The sequence below is a fragment of the Lottia gigantea genome, assembly GCF_000327385.1.
Source record: "Lottia gigantea unplaced genomic scaffold LOTGIsca_77, whole genome shotgun sequence".
NCBI classification, from domain to species: Eukaryota; Metazoa; Mollusca; class Gastropoda; family Lottiidae; genus Lottia; species Lottia gigantea.
In genome coordinates, this window is record NW_008710566.1 from 134384 (window position 1) to 154648 (window position 20265).

At 34.2% G+C, this 20265-nt stretch overlaps 3 protein-coding genes across 3 annotated transcripts; 1 reads left to right on the forward strand and 2 right to left on the reverse strand.

Moving 5' to 3' along the window:
* Nucleotides 1–991: 991 nt before the first annotated feature.
* On the reverse strand, nucleotides 992–1594 carry LOTGIDRAFT_131914 (hypothetical protein; the record flags this gene model as incomplete). The annotated part of the gene is made up of 1 exon (XM_009066476.1): nucleotides 992–1594. A coding segment is annotated over one exon (603 nt), but the record flags the coding sequence as incomplete, so codon positions are not given.
* Nucleotides 1595–8799: 7205 nt separating this feature from the next.
* LOTGIDRAFT_236200 (hypothetical protein) lies at nucleotides 8800–17629 on the reverse strand (the record flags this gene model as incomplete). The annotated part of the gene is made up of 17 exons (XM_009066477.1): nucleotides 8800–9069; nucleotides 9292–9412; nucleotides 9800–9912; nucleotides 10387–10521; nucleotides 11389–11496; nucleotides 11793–11882; nucleotides 12484–12558; nucleotides 12835–12950; nucleotides 13199–13239; nucleotides 13499–13620; nucleotides 14100–14155; nucleotides 14561–14744; nucleotides 15215–15309; nucleotides 15654–15717; nucleotides 16190–16340; nucleotides 16768–16934; nucleotides 17561–17629. The coding sequence occupies 17 exons, from the start codon at nucleotides 17627–17629 to the stop codon at nucleotides 8800–8802; spliced, it is 1977 nt and encodes a 658-aa protein (XP_009064725.1).
* Nucleotides 17630–19299: 1670 nt separating this feature from the next.
* LOTGIDRAFT_132019 (hypothetical protein) lies at nucleotides 19300–19863 on the forward strand (the record flags this gene model as incomplete). The annotated part of the gene is made up of 1 exon (XM_009066478.1): nucleotides 19300–19863. One exon carries the CDS (start codon nucleotides 19300–19302, stop codon nucleotides 19861–19863), a length of 564 nt encoding a protein of 187 aa, XP_009064726.1.
* Between the last annotated feature and the right edge of the window lie 402 nt (nucleotides 19864–20265).

The following is a 20265-nucleotide window of genomic DNA, read 5'->3' on the forward strand; positions in this document are numbered from 1 at the left end:
CTCTCTCCGTGTCGTACGTGTTTAATTTCATAATCATCTTATTTTCAACTTGTATCAGACTCAGAAAATAGATAAACTTTTCGTGTATAGTAACAAAAGATGACAGCGATCCAAAACTAGCTGGCGTGGGAGTTAATTCTGTCCATTGATTCACCTCAACATCATACACTTCATTTAGTAAAGAGTCTGTAAAGCCTCCTCGACTACCACATTTCCCACCAATCACAAACAACTTGTTGCCAACGGTAACCATACAATGCCCTTGTCTTGGATACAACATCTCTTTGAAAGGCTCCCATCCGACTTCTCCGATTTTCAATTTATAAGCAGACATTAGAGGTACAGGATCACTTGGGTCTGCACTTATTCCACCAGTTACATATAAATGATTCTCATGGTATGTCATAGCTTGAGAAAAACTGGCTTGGACTAGATCTGGAAGTGATGACCATATATTTGTAGCTGGGTCGTATGATTCCACAGTTTGAAGAATCACCTCTGTCTCATCGCCGTCTTCAAACAGATGATTGACGCCACCGCAAACATAAAGACGAGATCCAGAACTACACATAGCTCCTGATGTCCGAGAACAGTTCATCGATGCTAGCTCAGTCCAGGATCGTGTTTTGACATCTAATCGAAACATTCTTTTGGTGCTGCAATAATCAATCCCATATCCTCCAACAGCGAACATGTAATTGCCAATTTGAGCAGAACTAGCATATTCAAAATCAATGTCCAACCCTACCTCACCAAGTTGTTCATAACATACCTTCTTCTCCGTGAGATCATAATGACATAATTCATTCCGTTCTTCATAGAAAGTCATGGCCGTAATTACATCCCTGGATCCCCGAGCCATGAAGCGTTCTTCATTACGCAGACACTGTGATGGAATGTCATTTAAATAATGCTTGGCTTCTTCAACTGCGTCTTGAATTTCAGGCCATTTCAATAACGCGTCTGGCATCATGTCTACTCCTTCCGGTTCCATCAGTGGGAATCGAATTAATCTTAGTAATGGCAAGAGATAAGCTTCACGCTTTTCCAGATCGGCTTTCACCCACTTGTGGCAAATGTACAGAAGATAATCCTCAGTGGTGTCGATATAGACATCTTCTTTCAGAAATGAAGACAGCAATTCCAAAGACAGATTTTCAAAAAAGGTTGGAGTTTTGGCAAGCTCTGGCAAATTGTTTCCAAGGAAACGGAAAATATCCCATCTTAGATCACCGAGAAAGTATTTATCCGATAAAGTCAAGACTTCAGTGTAATTATCCAATCCTAAATGATGTACTAAAAATTTACAACAGACTTCAACCAACCATTCAACTTGAAAAAATCGTGCCGCTTCCAAAATGTCTTCTATATTAGTGGGCTCAATGGTGACGAATCCATGATAGAAATAATCTAAGATGACTGAAATTCCGGCAGGACTGATTCCTTTCAACTCAATCACGTCTTGTTCCTTTTCCTTCATATTATGACTAAACATGGCTGAGAAATAGTCGCTGGCCGCAGACAAAACCTCTCGATGTGCTTTAAAATTAGCATTCCCACATTTCAACTTGATGTCACATTTATAATCATACATAATGGCCGACACCTTCACAAATTTAGCGTTGATGTACTTGATTTTATTTCTAGAGATGATGATAGTGTCCTTGACCTCATCGACCTGAGCTGTTGTACTGCCCGACGACGCCATATTTCTAAAAAGAGAAAACAAAAGTAGAGAATTAGTACACTGCAAATATTATTCTCTGTGTGCTCTATTTTAGGGCATTGATTTTAGTCTTGAATATATGTAAATAGTCTTCAGAAGCACTAGAAATGTACGAAAATCTCATGATTCCATCAAACATATCTTAAACTCGTAATTCCTTTTCCTATTTCTATAGATGTCTTTTCTACATGGCAGTGTCTCAAGAAAAGATGACTAATCCTGGACACAAATGGATTTGAAGGTGTGAACACAATAACTGACTGGCATAGCTAAAAAGAAATTCCTTTTTCTGAGACTAAGGTACAATTGAAAAAAAACCTGTGCATCTGTCCCTTTTAAGTGGTTGTGTGCTTCATAATGTATTTTATATAAAGGGTCCCTTATAATGTATGTTTTTCTTTAAGCAATTTGGGAATCTTTAGTGAAATTTAATGCAAAACGTGCTATATAACACCTTTATAAATTTACAAACTGTTTGTATATATCAGTCTAGTCTAAACCTCAAAAATCACTGATCTGAAAATAATCATCTTTAATGGCAGATTTTTCACTTATATTGTCATTTAGAATTATAAAAGAAACTCAGTCTGAATAAAGAATGAGTCAAGTGTTTGTACTATTGACCTAGAAACTATAGTGTGGTTTGTATTATTGATCAACTTTCATAGAATATTTTAAATATTTCTTGTATTGCTAATAACAGTTTTGGGTTATTTCATATTTAATAGTTGGCCTACAGTATTTTTTGTGGGAGGGAGGGGGGGGGGGGATATTTTATTGAATTATTTAGGTCACATCCAAGTTACAGATATTCTTATTGCATATTTAACAGTTCGTTGTGAACTTATTATTGTTCATATTAGTGTCAGTCCACAATGTCAAGTCCCCATAAAATTTACCTTAAAGGGATTGTAGTGAGGTTTTTCTAAATTTTTTATGTGTATCAGGGACACTGATAGCATCAATTTACTCCCTTCCAATTTTCAATCAGACGTCTGCGATTCCTGCAATTCCACTGAAACTAAGTGTTTGATGACGTCACTTATCGTGAAGTTCCCTTTGTGATGAAGCATGTTTTGCAATTAGTGAATTTTTGTGGAATTGCAGGAACCATAGACATCTGATTGAAAATTGTATGTTGCAAATTGATGCTATCAGTGTCCCTGATACACATTTCAAAATTTTAAGAAAACCTCTTTACAATCCCTTTAATATATTATACAAAGCACTTATGATTGTAATATAATATATACCAGTAGTTAGAAATATCTAAACAGAGCCTAAAAAAATCATATTGTCACATGATTCAAGTTCTGTTTTAATATTTCTATCACTATACAACTGATGTATTGAGAACTATTTTAACAGTGGTATATCTATATCTCTCTACAATTGATGTATTGAGAACTATTTTAACAGTGGTATTTCTATATCTCTCTACAATTGATGTATTGAGCACTATTTTAACAGTTGTATATCAATATCTCTCTACAATTGATGTATTGAGCACTATTTTAACAGTGGTATATCTATATCTCTCTACAATTGATGTATTGAGTACTATTTTAACAGTGGTATTTCTATATCTCTCTACAATTGATGCATTGAGCACTATTTTAACAGTGGTATATCTATATCTCTCTACAATTGATGTATTGAGCACTATTTTAACAGTGGTATATCTATATCTCTCTACAATTGATGTATTGAGAACTATTTTAACAGTGGTATTTCTATATCTCTCTACAATTGATGTATTGAGCACTATTTTAACAGTGGTATTTCTGTATCTCTCTACAATTGATGCATTGCGCCCTATTTTAACAGTGGTATATCTATATCTCTCTACAATTGATGCATTGAGAACTATTTTAACAGTGGTATTTCTATATCACTCTACAACTGATGTATTGAGCACTATTTTAACAGTGGTATTTCTATATCTCTCTACAACTGATGTATTGAGCACTATTTCAACAGTGGTATTTTTATATAGCTCTACAATTGATGTATTGAGCACTATTTTAACAGTGGTATTTTTATATAGCTCTACAATTGATGTATTGAGAGCACTATTTTAACAGTGAAAATTTTTGTTATTATAATTAATAGTTATGACTTATGATAGTCGATACTAAATGATTCAATCCACTAATTTAAGTCACCATGAAATAAGCTTACGCAAAGAACTTTGGAAATATATAAATCCCAAAATTTTTCCCTTACAAATATCTTTAATGGTCTTATGTATAATCAAATTTGATCAATTGCTGAATTAAAGATAAAATATGTCATTTGTGTTACCTTGTCTCAATATTATCTTCCTTTGTTGAAGGAGGTGGGTTTTCCCCTTCCATTTTACAGTCAAATCCTTCACAAATAATGAAATCCAGAAATGAGTCAATTAGAAGCACATTGAAAATTCCAATCAATCCTCAAATTAGACAATTTCCAAGCTACCGGTATGTCTGAGCCAAATCTATATCTAATTTCCAATGAAAACTAATAATATTAAAGAAACAAATCTACACTTTACAATGCACATTGCCAACCAGGGTAACAGGTGTAGGAATGTTAAATCGAGATATCAAATGATTTAAACTGGCTCAACAGTAAAAGGTCACCCTTCCTTCATCATGTTCATTTTACCAAACCTGTTTTAATAGCTGAACTTTAAAGACTAACTGACTAACGCATTTTTGTCTGGTGTCATTAAACTAATAGACCTCTTGTAAATTTCAGGGTTGTTGATCTGGTTGTGCTTGCCAGTCATGTCTGGCTGAAGTTTAAAAAGCAACTAATCTCCATTGACAAACTAATTGGACTTGGGAGTTGAAGCATGGCTGTTGATTTAGTTTTTGCCATCATGTCTGGCTGAACTTTAAGATGTTTTAGGGTTCTGGAACCTACAGATAGTAAGCAGAATTGATGATCTACTTTCTAGTGTAGGCCTACACTGACAGTGTTATGAGCCTACATCTTCTGATTCCCAATGATCAAGGAGTTTTTAGTCTATGAATGTGATTTGACAAAAGTGATAAGATCCTTTAAGTTAAGGAGCTAGAAGAAGTCATAGTGGGTGTGTGGCCTAAATATTAAACCAACAAGATAGCAGGTTTCTATGAGTCCATATCTCAATTTTGAAACTTCGTGGGAGTTTTTAAGGAGTGGCACTTAAACTGTCAATTAATAAACTGACCTTATTTCTATATCCGTTTTTTTTATTTTTTGAAATAATAAAATCCCTGCAAAGTGTTGAGCTTAATTAAGGTCTTAATAAGCATTCCTAATCTCTAAGTAAGTCAGCTTTTGACTGCTGTAGACTAAAACAATTCAAGCTTAAATTATTAAATTATTCTTTTTAGATTGACCTAATTCAGAGTTTAAATTCAAATCAAAACTTTTTTCTTTCAAAAATAATTGATGTAGTGGGAAGACATCAAAATAGGATTGGCTACATTCAAATTTATTCATAATGCTACACTCCAATTCATTTACAATGATATAAGTGCCGGTAACAAAGATGCAATGGTTGTAGGCTTTATTGACCTTTACAATAAAGACTGAGGCCGAGGGTCCGCAGTGAACGGAGAAAATCTTCAAGTGGTGAGGGTGGGGGGCTGACTGCGCCATAAACCGTTAGTTACAGGTGGTTGAACTTCAAAGAAGAAGCCGATGGCGGTGAAGGCGAAAAAGGTGTGTAGGTCCTGTCAATCGAATTTGCTAAATCCAAAGTGCAACGGTTGTTGTTTGGGTTAATTCTTGTCAGACCTGTAATAAAATGTGTAGTAACAATAGAAAAAGACATATTTACCGGTTTTCTTGCTTGACGACCCCGACAAGACTTACTTCATGTCAATAATGTTACCTGACCAGGTTAATCAACTTTCACCGGAAGTCGGCAGATTGGAGGTTATTTTCGTCAAATTTTGGAATCAGACCACAAATGATTTCTTCATTCTCGATGCTATCTCTTGCCTTTAGTAGTTAGGCACTCTCTCTTTGTAGGGTAGGCCTTGAATTACAAATAGGCCTACAATTTAGCCTCCCCATTAATCTACATGGGAAGCTCCAATGCGTCTGCTATCAAGTCAAGGGGGTGAAAAATAAACTCAAGATTCAGCAATTCAAAGTGAACTTTATTTTGGAATGCATATTAATATGAACAAAAATAATTTATATCATACAAAAATAATAAAATTAACAAAACTGATTAAAAAAATACAACAAACAACACGACCAAAGGTCAATTAATTATCACAAAACAATATTGAATGCTCCTGCTAGCAATTATAATTCAAAAATTCCTATACAAAATTGGTTGACATTATAAAATGGTCTATGTGCATAGAGAACCAAACTGCATAATAAGGCTTTATTGGTGATATTGCTTGGATATTATTGTATATATATATATATATGTGTGTATGTTAAATTATACGTAAGCCACAAAATGTTATTTTAATACAAAATGCTGTAAAATTCCCATCAACATATATTATATTACAGTACAAAAATATCAGTGAACTTTGTATAAAATAGTGTTTTTTACCCTATCAAGTTTTTGTTTTAAAATCGTTGTTTAATTATTGTTAAGTAGCTATAATGATGATAAAAAAATTACTATAAATAAATATACATATTTTAATGCATTTAGTTTTTTTTTTCCTACTTGACAAACCTAAATACCAAATAAACACTATTAACCATGTGGACTTCCTAATAGTGATGTCAAGTTGACAAACCTAAATACCAAATAAACACTATTAACCATGTGGACTTCCTAATAGTGATGTCAAGTTGACAAACCTAAATACCAAATAAACACTATTAACCATGTGGACTTCCTAATAGTGATGTCTACTTGACAAACCTAAATACCAAATAAACACTATTAACCATGTGGACTTCCTAATAGTGATGTCAAGTTGACAAACCTAAATACCAAATAAACACTATTAACCATGTGGACTTCCTAATAGTGATGTCTAGTTGACAAACCTAAATACCAAATAATCAATATTAACCATGTAGACTTCCTAATAGTGATGTCTAGTTGACAAACCTAAATACCAAATAATCAATATTAACCATGTAGACTTCCTAATAGTGATGTCTAGTTGACAAACCTAAATACCAAATAAACACTATTAACCATGTAGACTTCCTAATAGTGATGTCTAGTTGACAAACCTAAATACCAAATAATCAATATTAACCATGTAGACTTCCTAATAGTGATGTCTAGTTGACAAACCTAAATACCAAATAATCAATATTAACCATGTAGACTTCCTAATAGTGATGTCTAGTTGACAAACCTAAATACCAAATAATCAATATTAACCATGTAGACTTCCTAATAGTGATGTCTAGTTGACAAACCTAAATACCAAATAATCAATATTAACCATGTGGACTTCCTAATAGTGATGTCTAGTTGACAAACCTAAATACCAAATAATCAATATTAACCATGTAGACTTCCTAATAGTGATGTCTAGTTGACAAACCTAAATACCAAATAAACACTATTAACCATGTGGACTTCCTAATAGTGATGTCTAGTTGACAAACCTAAATACCAAATAAACACTATTAACCATGTGGACTTCCTAATAGTGATGTCTAGTTGACAAACCTAACTACCAAATAATCAATATTAACCATGTGGACTTCCTGATAGCCATGTGGATTTGACAAACCTAAATACCAAATAAATGATATTAACCATGTGGACTTCCAAATAGTGATGTCTAGTTGACAAACCTAAATACCAAATAATCAATATTAACCATGTGGACTTCCTGATAGCCATGTGGATTTGACAAACCTAAATACCAAATAATCAATGTTAACCATGTGCACTTCCTAATAGTGATGTCTAGTTGACAAACCTAAATACCAAATAAATTATATTAACCATGTGAACTCCCTGATAGTGATGTCAAGTTGACAAACCTAAATACCAAAAAAATATTAAAAGCCATGTGGACTCTTTGTAAGGGAATTTGAGTAAGCAAATGTGGATTTGACAAACCTTACTACCAAACAAACACTATTAACCATGTGGACTTCCTGATAGCCATGTGGATTTGACAAACCTTACTACCAAATAATCACTATTAACCATGTGGACTTCCTGGTAGCCATGTGGATTTGACAAACCTTACTACCAAACAAACACTATTAACCATGTGGACTTCCTGATAGCCATGGGGATATGACAAACCTAACTACCAAATAATCACTATTAACCATGTGGACTTCCTGATAGCCATGTGGATTTGACAAACCTTACTACCAAACAAACACTATTAACCACGTGGACTTCCTGATAGCCATGTGGATATGACAAACCTAACTACCAAATAATCACTATTAACCATGTGGACTTCCTGATAGCCATGTGGATTTGACAAACCTAACTACCAAATAAACACTATTAACCATGTGGACTTCCTGATAGCCATGTGGATATGACAACCTAACTACCAAATAAAAACTATCAACTTCCTGAAAAGGATGTTGAGTTGACATCCCAAATAAAATTTAGTATCCATGTTGACTCTTTATAAGACGAACCTAAATACTAAATAACCAATAGTAACCATCTAGACTTCCTGATAGCCATGTGGATTTGACAAACCTTACTACCAAACAAACACTATTAACCATGTGGACTTCCTGATAGCCATGTGGATTTGACAAAACCTAAATACCAAATAATCAATATTAACCATGTGCACTTCCAAATAGTGATGTCAAGTTGATAAACCTAAAAACCTAATAAATGATATTAACCATGTGGACTTCCAAATAGTGATGTCAAGTTGACAAACCTAAATACCAAATAGACATTTTTAACCATGTGGACTTACTAATAGTGATGTCAAGTTGACAAACCTAAATACCTAATAGATGATATTAACCATGTGGACTTACTAATAGTGATGTCTAGTTGACAAACCTAACTACCACATACACATTTTTAACCATGTGGACTCTACGCAAGAAATGTAAAACAGACAGACTTAATCTCAGATTAAAATATTTTTGAGGTTGACGAAGGTTTAAACACGTTTATGATAAGGATAACCCTCTGGGATGTTTCTAATATTAGAATGAAAGCCAGGTGGTATTTTATTTATAACTGGTATATCAGTGAATGATATTTTACAAACACTAGAACTAGTGCAAGTTGTATTCTCCAACTCCAACACCACTAAATAATTCAGTTTGGACGGCTCCTTCAACACTGGTTTGGGTACATAGAGCGTTACTTGTGGTCCCATCACCGGCCAGTATCTACCTAGATTGAAACCATTCACTAAGGCTTGACCCTGAAATTATAAAACAATATAAAATTCTACATCATAATCATCTATAATAAATAGTGCTGGCAAGATATATTGGTGAATTGACTTGTATTTCCAAAACTAGCATTTCTGATTAGGAATCTATTTCTGACACAGCAGTATGAGATGAATTTTAGTCAATTGTAAAGCCAGTTTTTTTTATTTTCAAAATAACTGCCATTTCACCTGCAAGAAAATAGAACTGACCTTGGTCCAGTTGGTAGGATCTAAGAAGGTATCTTTAGGTTCATCACTGGACGCTGGGATTGGAATTTTACCAATAAAAATGGACGGTGTTTGTAAACCCTTATTCTTTTTAGGTCCAGTACTGAAATTTTAACATGAAAATTGTCATCAAAGGGACACATTTAGGATTAAATATTTGAATAATTGAATATTTGGATAGCATTATATTCCCTATTTTTTTTAATAGGGGGAGAGGAGGGGGAGAGGAGGGGGAGCTTTGCATTTGTCTCCCCAGAAATATAGTTTATATACTTTTTTTTTCCAACAATATGTCTCAAAATGACCGAATCAATATAATTTTTCCAAATTTGTCTCAGGTAGAACCTACTCAGAGACTCCATGGCAGGCTCAGACTTCCCCATTTGGAATCTTAATCCCTGACAGTTGTCTCCCCAAAAAGCCTGTCTTCTCTCTATTTTTACCCCAGAGTTCCAGGTAATGGAGCCACTACTATTGCTTTTATACAAACCTCTTAATGTTGTGCTGAAATATGGTGGTACCATTGATATTTTCTAAAGATATAGGATAGATCGTCCAGTCTGTTAATATTTTACCATTTAATGTTACATTAGCTATTATACCCTGCAACACAAAAAAATAGTTTACTTGACTTAAAGAGATTGTAAACAGGTTCTCTAAAAAAATTATGTGTATAAGGGACACTGATAGAATCAATTTGCACCATTCCAATTTTCAATCAGACGTCTGTGTTTCCCGCAACTCCACTGAAATGTTTGATGACTTTAAATGCTTTATCACATAATTCAATGAGTCAATGTCATTCGTGCTACAAGTATCGAGGCATCTGATGCTATTTAGGAGAATGGCATTAAAATATCACATGACAGTTTAATCACATTCTATTGGCCATTGAGAAAATCTTGACTGAGCTTTTGCTCACATCGAGCACACACGCAAAGCCAATTGTCAATCTTGCCAAAATTATCGCACAGAATAGATTTCTGATGCATCGTCCTGCAAGGCAAACGACACAGCAAAAATTACCCGCACACAGTGAGCGCCTAATCTAATACCTTAAAGTGAGAAACAATCTACCTTAGTGTTGTAGTTCATTAATGTAGCGAAACCAATTCTGCCTGTATTTTCTACCAGTATATCTAGATATTGGCCCTGTTTACCTGTAATATTGACCTGTGTTGTATCATCTCGAATAAATATACCCTGTGGCACCTACAAAACATAATTCACATTGATAAATTAAATTTATATCCTAATGTTCTGTATCTTATTGGACTAATGAAATGAAATAGAGTTCTATATCCTACTGTTCTGTACCTTATTTGACTAACGAAATGAAATGGTGTTTTACATCCTACTGTTCTGTATCTTATTAGACTAACGAAATGAAATGGTGTTTTACATCCTAATGTTCTGTATCTTATTAGACTACCGAAATGAAATGGTGTTTTATATCCTAATGTTCTGTATCTTATTGAGCTAATGAAATGAAATGGTGTTTTATATCCTACTGTTCTGTATCTTATTGAACTAATGAAATGGTGTTTTATATCCTACTGTTCTGTATCTTATTGAACTAATGAAATGGTGTTTTATATCCTACTGTTCTGTATCTTATTAAACTAATGAAATGGTGTTTTATATCCTACTGTTCTGTATCTTATTAAACTAATGAAATGAAATAGAGTTTTATATCCTACTGTTCTGTACCTTATTGAACTAATGAAATGAAATGGTGTTTTATATCCTACTGTTCTGTATCTTATTGAACTAATGAAATGAAATAGAGTTTTATATCCTACTGCTCTGTATCTTATTGAACTAATGAAATGAAATAGAGTTTTATATCCTACCATTCTGTGCCTTATTAGATTGATGAAATGAGTTTTATGCTCAACTGACATGGACTGATGAAGTGGTCATGCAGTGTCCAATAAGGGAAATTTAACCATTTCAGGGAACATTGTGGATCATATGCTTCTTCCTTTTTGGTTTGGCAGAACCGATAATAATTAAGAAGAGATCTAATTTGATTTTTGGAGTTAATTCCCTGTGCTAATAAGTACAAGACTGACTAACCTGGTCTATTGTTACGTAGCCTCTATCTCTCACACCACCAGTTATTAATGGGGTTGGTGTAGTAATATCAGTTGGTAATTTGGTACGATATAAAATAAAACCATAATACTGGGAAAAAAAAGAAAATTATATCCAAAGGAACCTTTACAAAGGTTGATGATCAGGAACCTGTTTCACAAAAACGTATCCAAGATTAAATCATAGTTTTAAAGAAAAAACAGCAATTTGATTGGTTAATTTATCTTGATTTGAATTCAAATGTAATTATTGACCAATCAAATGACTGAAACCTTGAAATTATCCAAAGTTGTTCATGACTAATATACTTGACTACATGCGCACACACACCTCTGACCTTTGACCTTTTTTACTCTGAGAGGCCAAAACAAGAAGTATTCACTTACAAATTTGATCTGCTCCATTGTCAATGGATAGGTTGATGAGACTGGTTGATTGGGACTAAGAACTGACAGAGCATCTTGTACTGTAGCTACCTGAATATACAAAACATTAAGATTTAGCTCAATTGATAAGTTCTGTACCTTTGGGATTCATGGAATCAAGCAGACGTTCAATAAAACAAGTTGGAACAGAGTTCCACGTGTACCGAAAAAATTGTAGGTGAAGACAGAATTCAAAATGGCGGAGAAGGCAAAAGATTGAGGGTAGAATCTGAACTGACAGAACCTGTTCAGAACTCTCCAATCGACCACCACCTCTATCTTTAGTGAAAAACAGCTTTTGCTGCTGACATGTGTTTCAGATACACAATCCTCAACAGGACTGATGGTGGAAATGGGAAATAACTTAATGTTTGGATTTTAGGCATGTATGAATAAAATCATTGAGCAAGCTGAACTATATATATCAGATATGACATGGAAAAAAGTATCATTGCAGTGTGCAATGTGAAATAACCTAGTCTATTTTGGAATGCCCACTGTACCTTCAACATGCACAATAATGTTAAACTAGACTTTAAGGTGCCATAATTTGCTTGATGGAACATTTTGAGGCACAAAAAATTTGCAATTTTCCAATGTGTAATCAATATGTGTCAAAAAAGATGAAACCATTTTTTTTTTAAAAACTTACAAAATTCATATCTGTATCTCCGTAATTGCCTTTTGGTGTATTTGGTGGAATTGGCATCTCTGGTAGCTTTTGGTACTGAAATAGAAAATAGATTTATAAATTCATGTTATCATGAGCTGAGCTGTTTGGGCTAAAACTTTTATAACTAGACCTAAAATGATAATGCATTATTTAATCAAGAAATTCATAATAATAACAATAATAATGAAATAAAAGCAGGAGTAATTCTTTGGTACCACTGTACTTTTGTCTTGGCTTACCAGCCTTTTTGCTTTATTTTCAAGTCTTATTTTAATCTGGTCTATAAATATAGCTGGTAAATATCAAGTTATTAATTCATAATGTTCTTACCTTGGATATAGTTTGCCGAATAGCAATGTATTTATCAGTTATGTCCCCTGTTTCATTTAAGGGGGAGTCATAATCGTAACTGGTTGGTACAGGTTGGTAGGGAGGGGCATTGGCTCCTGAAACAGAAATCAAGAGTTGTAAAAAATGGCAACACCTTGTAGTGTGCAATAAGGAAAATTTTGCCAAATTTACTCTTTTCTAATGCCTGGAACTGGTTGGTATTCACTCATGAGATCTCCCATCAAATATTTTGTCCTTTTTCCATGTGTCAATCCCTCAAAACCACAACAATGACAGGGAAAACCAGCCACCATCTTGACTTTACATTGTCAAGCAACTTTCTTTCATTTTAATTTATGCTTACCATTCCAGTATCCAAAATTTGTTCCACCTTCAAACATATACCTATAAGACAAATTGCCGACGAAATTGGACATGTCAACCACACAATATGATCTATTATCAATAGAATCTTTTACTCCAAAGTTTATTCCTGATTTAGTTTACTCAGATTTTAGAATTTTTTTGTCAAATCCATCAGTCCTGATGAGTGAATATGTGTATTAGGTATAAGGTATAAGGTAATATGAGATGTTTTGGACTATTACTACACCAACTTTCTAGAAAGCAAATTTTCAAGTCCAAAATGTGATAAGCAACTTACATATTGACGCTGGCCCCTAGTGCTAGTATTTTATCTAAACTGTTACATACAGTGTCTATAGCAGTATGAGCATGAGGATTACCCCAATGATCTAACCAGCCTGTATAGAATTCAGAGTTCACCTACAACACATAGAACATAATATTAGATGTTTGGTCAATGACCAGCTCAAGACTGGATATTTCTATTCTTTTACTAGATGTACAGTCTAGTCCCAGCTGGCAAAAAAGGAAACTTGTGATCCTAGGCTGTTATCCTTGTAATATCATTACTATCATGGTACTAAAGGTAACCTATGCAATATAGGGAAGGATCTTTGCAAAGTAACTCACCAATGACCTTTAGGTTCAAAATGGTACTAAAGGTAACCTAACCAATATAAGGAAGGATCTTTGCAAAGTAACTCACCAATGACCTTTAGGTTCAAAATGGTACTAAAGGTAACCTAACCAATATAAGGAGGTTCAAAATGGTACTAAAGGTAACCTATCCAATATAAGGAAGGATCTTTGCAAAGTAACTCACCAATGGACCTTTAGGTTCAAATAGTTATAAAGGTAACCTATGCAATATAAGGAAGGATCTATCCAAAGTAACTCACCAATGGACCTTTAGGTTCAAAATGTCTCTGAACTTGAAAATTACTGGCTGGATTACCTGTAAAAAGACATTTAAATCAACATTAAGTACTCATCTCCATTTTTCTACATAAACACCTATATAACCACATATATATATGATGTGAAAAGTCATTGTCATTGTCGTGTTTGAGGGAAATTATTATAGATGTCTCACAAAAGCACTGGCCTGGGTCAAAAAAAAAAAAAAAAGATTTGAGATGATTCATGAAAGCATGAAAAAGATGACGTCATCAAACACTTAGTTTTAGTGGAATTGCAGGAACCACAGATGTCTGATTAAAAATTGGAATGATGTAAATTGATGCTATCAGTGTCTCTGATACACATAAAAATTTCAGAAAACTAGTTTACAATCTCTTTAATACTTGTTGTATTTGTCTTATTCTAAATTTGATGATCAAAATAAAAAAAGATAACATACTGGTTGGTCCGAAGTCAATAGTAACATAGCAACCTTCAACAGTACCACACTTAACATATGCATCCCCATCTCCGTCTGTGGTATAAATAATGGCCTTCTCGCCCAATCCAGTACGAGCTTTCTGATACAGAAATCTTAAATAGTCGTAATCACATGCAAAATAACTACCATATTCATTCTCAATCTGAAATGTTAATCATAATAATAACAGGTGTTTTACATATTCCAATTAGACGTCACTATTTCATAAAGCTGCTTACAGGCCTTTGTGATAGTACAAGCTTATGATTTAGTGAAATCATATAAACCATAGATATCTGATTGAAAATTGGAATAGTGCAAATCAATGCTATCAGTGTCCCCACTACATGTAAAAAGTTTAGAAAACCTCTTTACAATCCTTTCAATATTATTAACTGAACACAGTCGTTTTGATATCATGAGCTAGCCTGGCTTCAAAATCAAGGACAAGATGTCTGCAATTCTGAAAACATGAATTCAGGCCCATAACAGGCTTGGTTGTTTGCTGGGGCAAGTAATATAACGGGGGCAATGGTGTAAATAATGGAATTGGTCGTTCAGGGAGGCAATCTGTTTTTCGCCCCCCTTATGTAATTATTTAAGTTTTTGGACTTAGTCCCAAGATTTTCTTACCTGTACCATTAATATAGGACCACCATTAATATGAAGATATTTCTTTAAGATTGGTAACAAGACATCATACCAACCATCTACAGCTTTTATATAATCTGAAACACATATATATACATGATATTATAATTTTATCTATTCTCATCTAAACTTAAAGATGTTTTGTACCAGTTAAAAGATGTGTAGATGACCTGCATTAATGATGTAATCCAGATATATCAATATCTTAAAGGAATTGTAAAGAGTTTTTCTAATTTTTTTATGTGTGTCAGGGACACTGATAGCATCAATTTGCACCATTCAAATTTTCAATCCGGCGTCTGTGGTTCCTGTAATTCCATTAAAAATAAGTGTTAGATGACATCACTAATCGCGAAATTTGCTTTATTACATAAGGTTCTTCACGATTAGTGGCATTCCTCAATGAAATGAATCTGCCTACCTGGATCCATAGTTCTGACCACCATATTGGGATTAATGGTTAATAACCAAGCTGGTAGTCCTCCCTGAAGTTAAAAATATCAAAATTCAGATAACAAAAGATAGTCTGGGACAATAACAGTGTGGATCAGAGTTGCATGTTATTGGGTAAAATACCAGGCCCCTGGTATCATTATCTGTATCAGTGCTCTGCAAACCAGATTAAAGCCAATCAAAAAACAAATACATACAATATATTTTGAATTTGTCATATTCAGAATGACTGAGATAACCCACAGAAAATACATGAAACAAAATATATAAAATTGTTTTGATAACCAGTAAAAATTTGACTTTTCACAGTAATTAACATGGATGAGTGAGGTACCCCACAAAAAATAAATGAATCCAAATAATTAGATCTGTATCACTATAGACTATCCTGAGCTATATTGGTTTTGAATGAAAAAATCATGCATGTTAGATTTTAACATATATATCTGCTCTCGTGCTCTGCTCTCGTGCTAATCTGAAACCAAAAAACCCTAAGGAACTTACGTATTCCCATTCTCCACAGATATAGGGACCTGATCTCATTAAAACTTTTAAACCAACATCTTGAGCTGTTTGTAAGAATAATTCTAGATTAGCTAGACCAGTAAAATCGTATTTCCCTTGTGTTGGTTCATGGATGTTCCAGGGTACATATCTAAAATAAGACAATATTTTAAACTGTGTTTTCAAGAGTAACAATTTTGATTTATTTTGTCCTCCATGTTGTATGATATTGGCAGTTGGGCCATCTTCACATCAATCATACCTTAGTCTCAGAAACGGGAATTTTTTACCTAAACCAATCAGCAATAGTGCTAACAGCCTACCATGTTCAGAATTATCTGCATTCGAAAATTAAAAAGATGAGTCGTCTTTTCTTGAGACACTGCCATATAGTAAAGACATCAATAAAAATAGGAAAAGAAATTTTAGTACTTCTGAAGACTATTTACATACATTCAAGACTCAAATCAACACCCCACAAATGGCGCACCTTTCACTTTATAATTTAGTTGTTAATTTCATTGAACTTTCATTTTAGCCGAAGTGATAAATCATCACCCTACTGTTTCCACACTTACGTCTGTACAGTGTTCAATCCAGCAGCCACCATTTTCATCAGTCTATCTTTCCAGTAGTATGGGTGAGTCCTGCTGTAGTGCATACTACCAGAGATGGCCCGGAATGGCTTACCATCCAGAATAAAAGTGTTGCCATTATAGTCTATGGTAAAACTATCATTTTGACACTGAAAATGGAATAGTATCACAGATCAAAGTATTCACAGTATGAAACATAATTAGATTTCGGAAGGCAAAGAGATGCATATAAAGGATTGTGGACTCTCTTAAATTGATGTTAGGTTGATAGACCTTAATGACCATAAGAAAAATGTCAGCTTTTTTAACATCGAAAGTGAAAGTTTAAATAAACCCAAATAGCACATAAACAACTTTTTTTTATGTCTACTTCTACCTGACAACAATGTTGCACATTTTGAAAAATATTTTCATTTCTTGAAATATCAATTCAAATAGAGCACTGAGTGTATTCCTTAACATTATGGTATGTGGACACTGAGCGGAGACTGGAGAGTCGTACAGTCAAGTAACCTAATAAATAAAAAAAAATTTTCGTTTTCATAACTTCGACCAAATTCGGTGTTGAATCCTTATATCCACGAAAATAGGATACACCACTGTATTTGTATGACTTTATTATGACTCTTTCTTTGACTTTAGATTAGAGTTTGAATTTTTGAACGACAAAATTAAGACATTTCATAATCGTCTCCTTGTCTGCTTCAATCGGTGCGACAGGCGTATATTCTGTCTATTGCCTAGTCTTACAGAACAGTTGTCTCGTCATACTAACCTCACAAATATATATAAACGAAATAAAACAAAAGAAGGTAACCAAAATGCTGTTTCTCCTGTCAGCCATTTTAACATGTCATGTGATTTTCAATCACGTGGTATTGAAAGTCACCATATGATCTGTGTCTGGCACGTGATTGTCACGTGGTTATCGAGAAAAACTGCCAACTTTCTAAAACTCAACGAAACTAGGAACATGTGCGTTTTTGCACGTTAAATGTTGCATTTTTATTGAAACAAGGCACGAGGTACATCCAAGATCCATTAAACGATCATTTTAAATTGAAATGAGAATGTGTCAAGCCTTATTTTATTGAGAGCACGGCAAATGATTATGAAGAAATAGCTCAAAGATGGCGGGTTGGTGGGGGAAAAGTGGCATTTCCTTTTCCATGCTTGCTTATTAATTAGAGATGATGCAAGGCAAAATTTTCCACCATTACTTTCAGTATATGAAATAAAATCACACAGTTTAAAAAAGTCATTGCTCGACTGACTGGAGTTGCATTGCATGTGTATTTTTTCAAAATGATTTCCAGAATCAAGTGTGTCCAGTGTCACTAGACTGGAATAGCTGATATGCTACTTCGATATTCAATTTCAGGGTGTTCACATAAATAATAATGTTGTTTTGATCCTTCATTGTAGAAAATGTCATCCAGCATGGACCATAATAACAACTTGAGAAAGAACCCAGGAATGACAGAACAATTGTATATTGACAGCAATGGAAACTATGTTACTATCTGCAAAGAAAGTTCAATCATGAGTAATGGGAAAGGGCATACTGTAAGTGTTGAAAATCTTGCTAGGAAAACCAATGCAAAGAAGATCTACACAACAAATGGAGTTTCACCAAGGAAAGGCAGATCTCTCAGCAATAAAGAACCTGTCAGCACAGTCAACCTTACCACTAAACCAAATCCTGCTGCCAATGATATGTATGGCAACCATGGCAACCATTTCAACCATGGCAACTATTTCAACCATGGCAACCATATCACTCATGACAACTGGCAAACCCAGGACACCCATCTCACCAATTACAATCACCACACTATTGGCAACATTATCACCAATGGCAACCACATTAATGACGACCATTTCATCCAATCGGATTTTCAGAACCTAAATGAAGAAAATGGGTTGCCCTTTTTAACTGACATCATTAAAGAGCTTCCAGAATTAAGCATCCATCAAGTCAGTGAAGTGTTGTCGAGTTTTGAAGATGATAGTGCAACTGGGAAAATAGACACACCCTTATTGGATTCCAAGCAAGTTTACCAAGTTTTGTCAAATTTCAATCCAGAATTCCTTCCCTTTCCATTCCAATATATGGATTTATTTCATAGTAATGCTTTTTCTATGCCAAGAAGACATTTGGAAAATTCTCATAAAGACACCAGTGGTAATACTTATCACCAAGATGCACCCGATAGAACCAAAATCAACTACAATCTTTCACCAGAACCACAGAATCATTTGGCAAAATTGCCTTCGTCTGCATCGGTTCATCTTGACCAAGGAAGAAATACAGATAGAAGTGTCCAGAAAATTTTTCCTTGTGCATCTCCTGTACCAGTTGAAATGAAAACCAGTCAATCGATTGTTAAAACACAGGACACGTCAAAAGTGAGCCAAAACAAGACAAAGCCGAAAGCATCCAGAATACCCATCAAAGTTGGAAAAGTTAAAAGTAACAGAAAAAATGACACAAAAACTGGTTTGCAAAAAGGGATGAAGATTTCACATGGTCCAAGACTTGGCCATCCATCATCTTATCCAGGAACTCCTTCCTCAAAATCTTTTGCTACCCCAAAGCGCTACAAGTGTGACAAATGTTCGAAAACTTTTACACGTCTGGATTCACTGACTCAACATCTAAAAATTCATGTTCAAAAATCTTTACACGTGTGCAAAGTCTGCCAAAAATCTTTTCAAACCAAAAGTCAACTGAACAGTCATGCCAAAACTCATGATAAACATAAGTGTAAAATATGCAGAGAAAGTTTTGAAACCAATAAAAAGCTTGCAAGTCATCAAACATTTCATATTGTTAGTAGAAGCCATAAGTGTGATGTGTGTGAGAAAGTGTTTACATGTTCCTCACACTTAAAGAGACATTCTATAATTCATACCAGAGCCAAAGCCAAACCTCTTTCCAAGGAAAGTAAATCATTTAGTCTCCAGGGAAATGCAAAAAAGCCTGCAAAAGTAAAGTTATGTTGCAAATTTTGCTTAAAGCAGTTTCAGGTTGAAAAATGGTTCCAAAATCATGTTCAAAAATGCGTGAAAAAATAATAATGTTTGTGGGAGAGAATTTTGTTTTAAGTTATTTATCAGATTTGTTATTTGAGGACAACTGTAACGTTTTGAGCCTTTTGTTTTGAGCCTTATGTTTTGAGCCTTACGTCTAGGCCTTATGTTTTGAGCCTTACGTCATGGGACTTATGTTTTGATCATTATTTTCTGAGCCTTATGTCTTGAGCTTATGTTTTTATCCTTGTCTAGCACATCATGTCTTGAGCCTTATGTTTTGAGCCTTACGTCTAGGGACTTATGTTTTGAGTAGTATGTTTGTAGCCTTATGTTCTGAGCATTATGTCTTGAGCTTATGTTTTTATCCTTGTCTAGCTCATCATGTCTCGAGCCTTATGTTTTGAGCCTTATGTCTTGAGCTTATGTTTTGATCCTTGTCTAGCA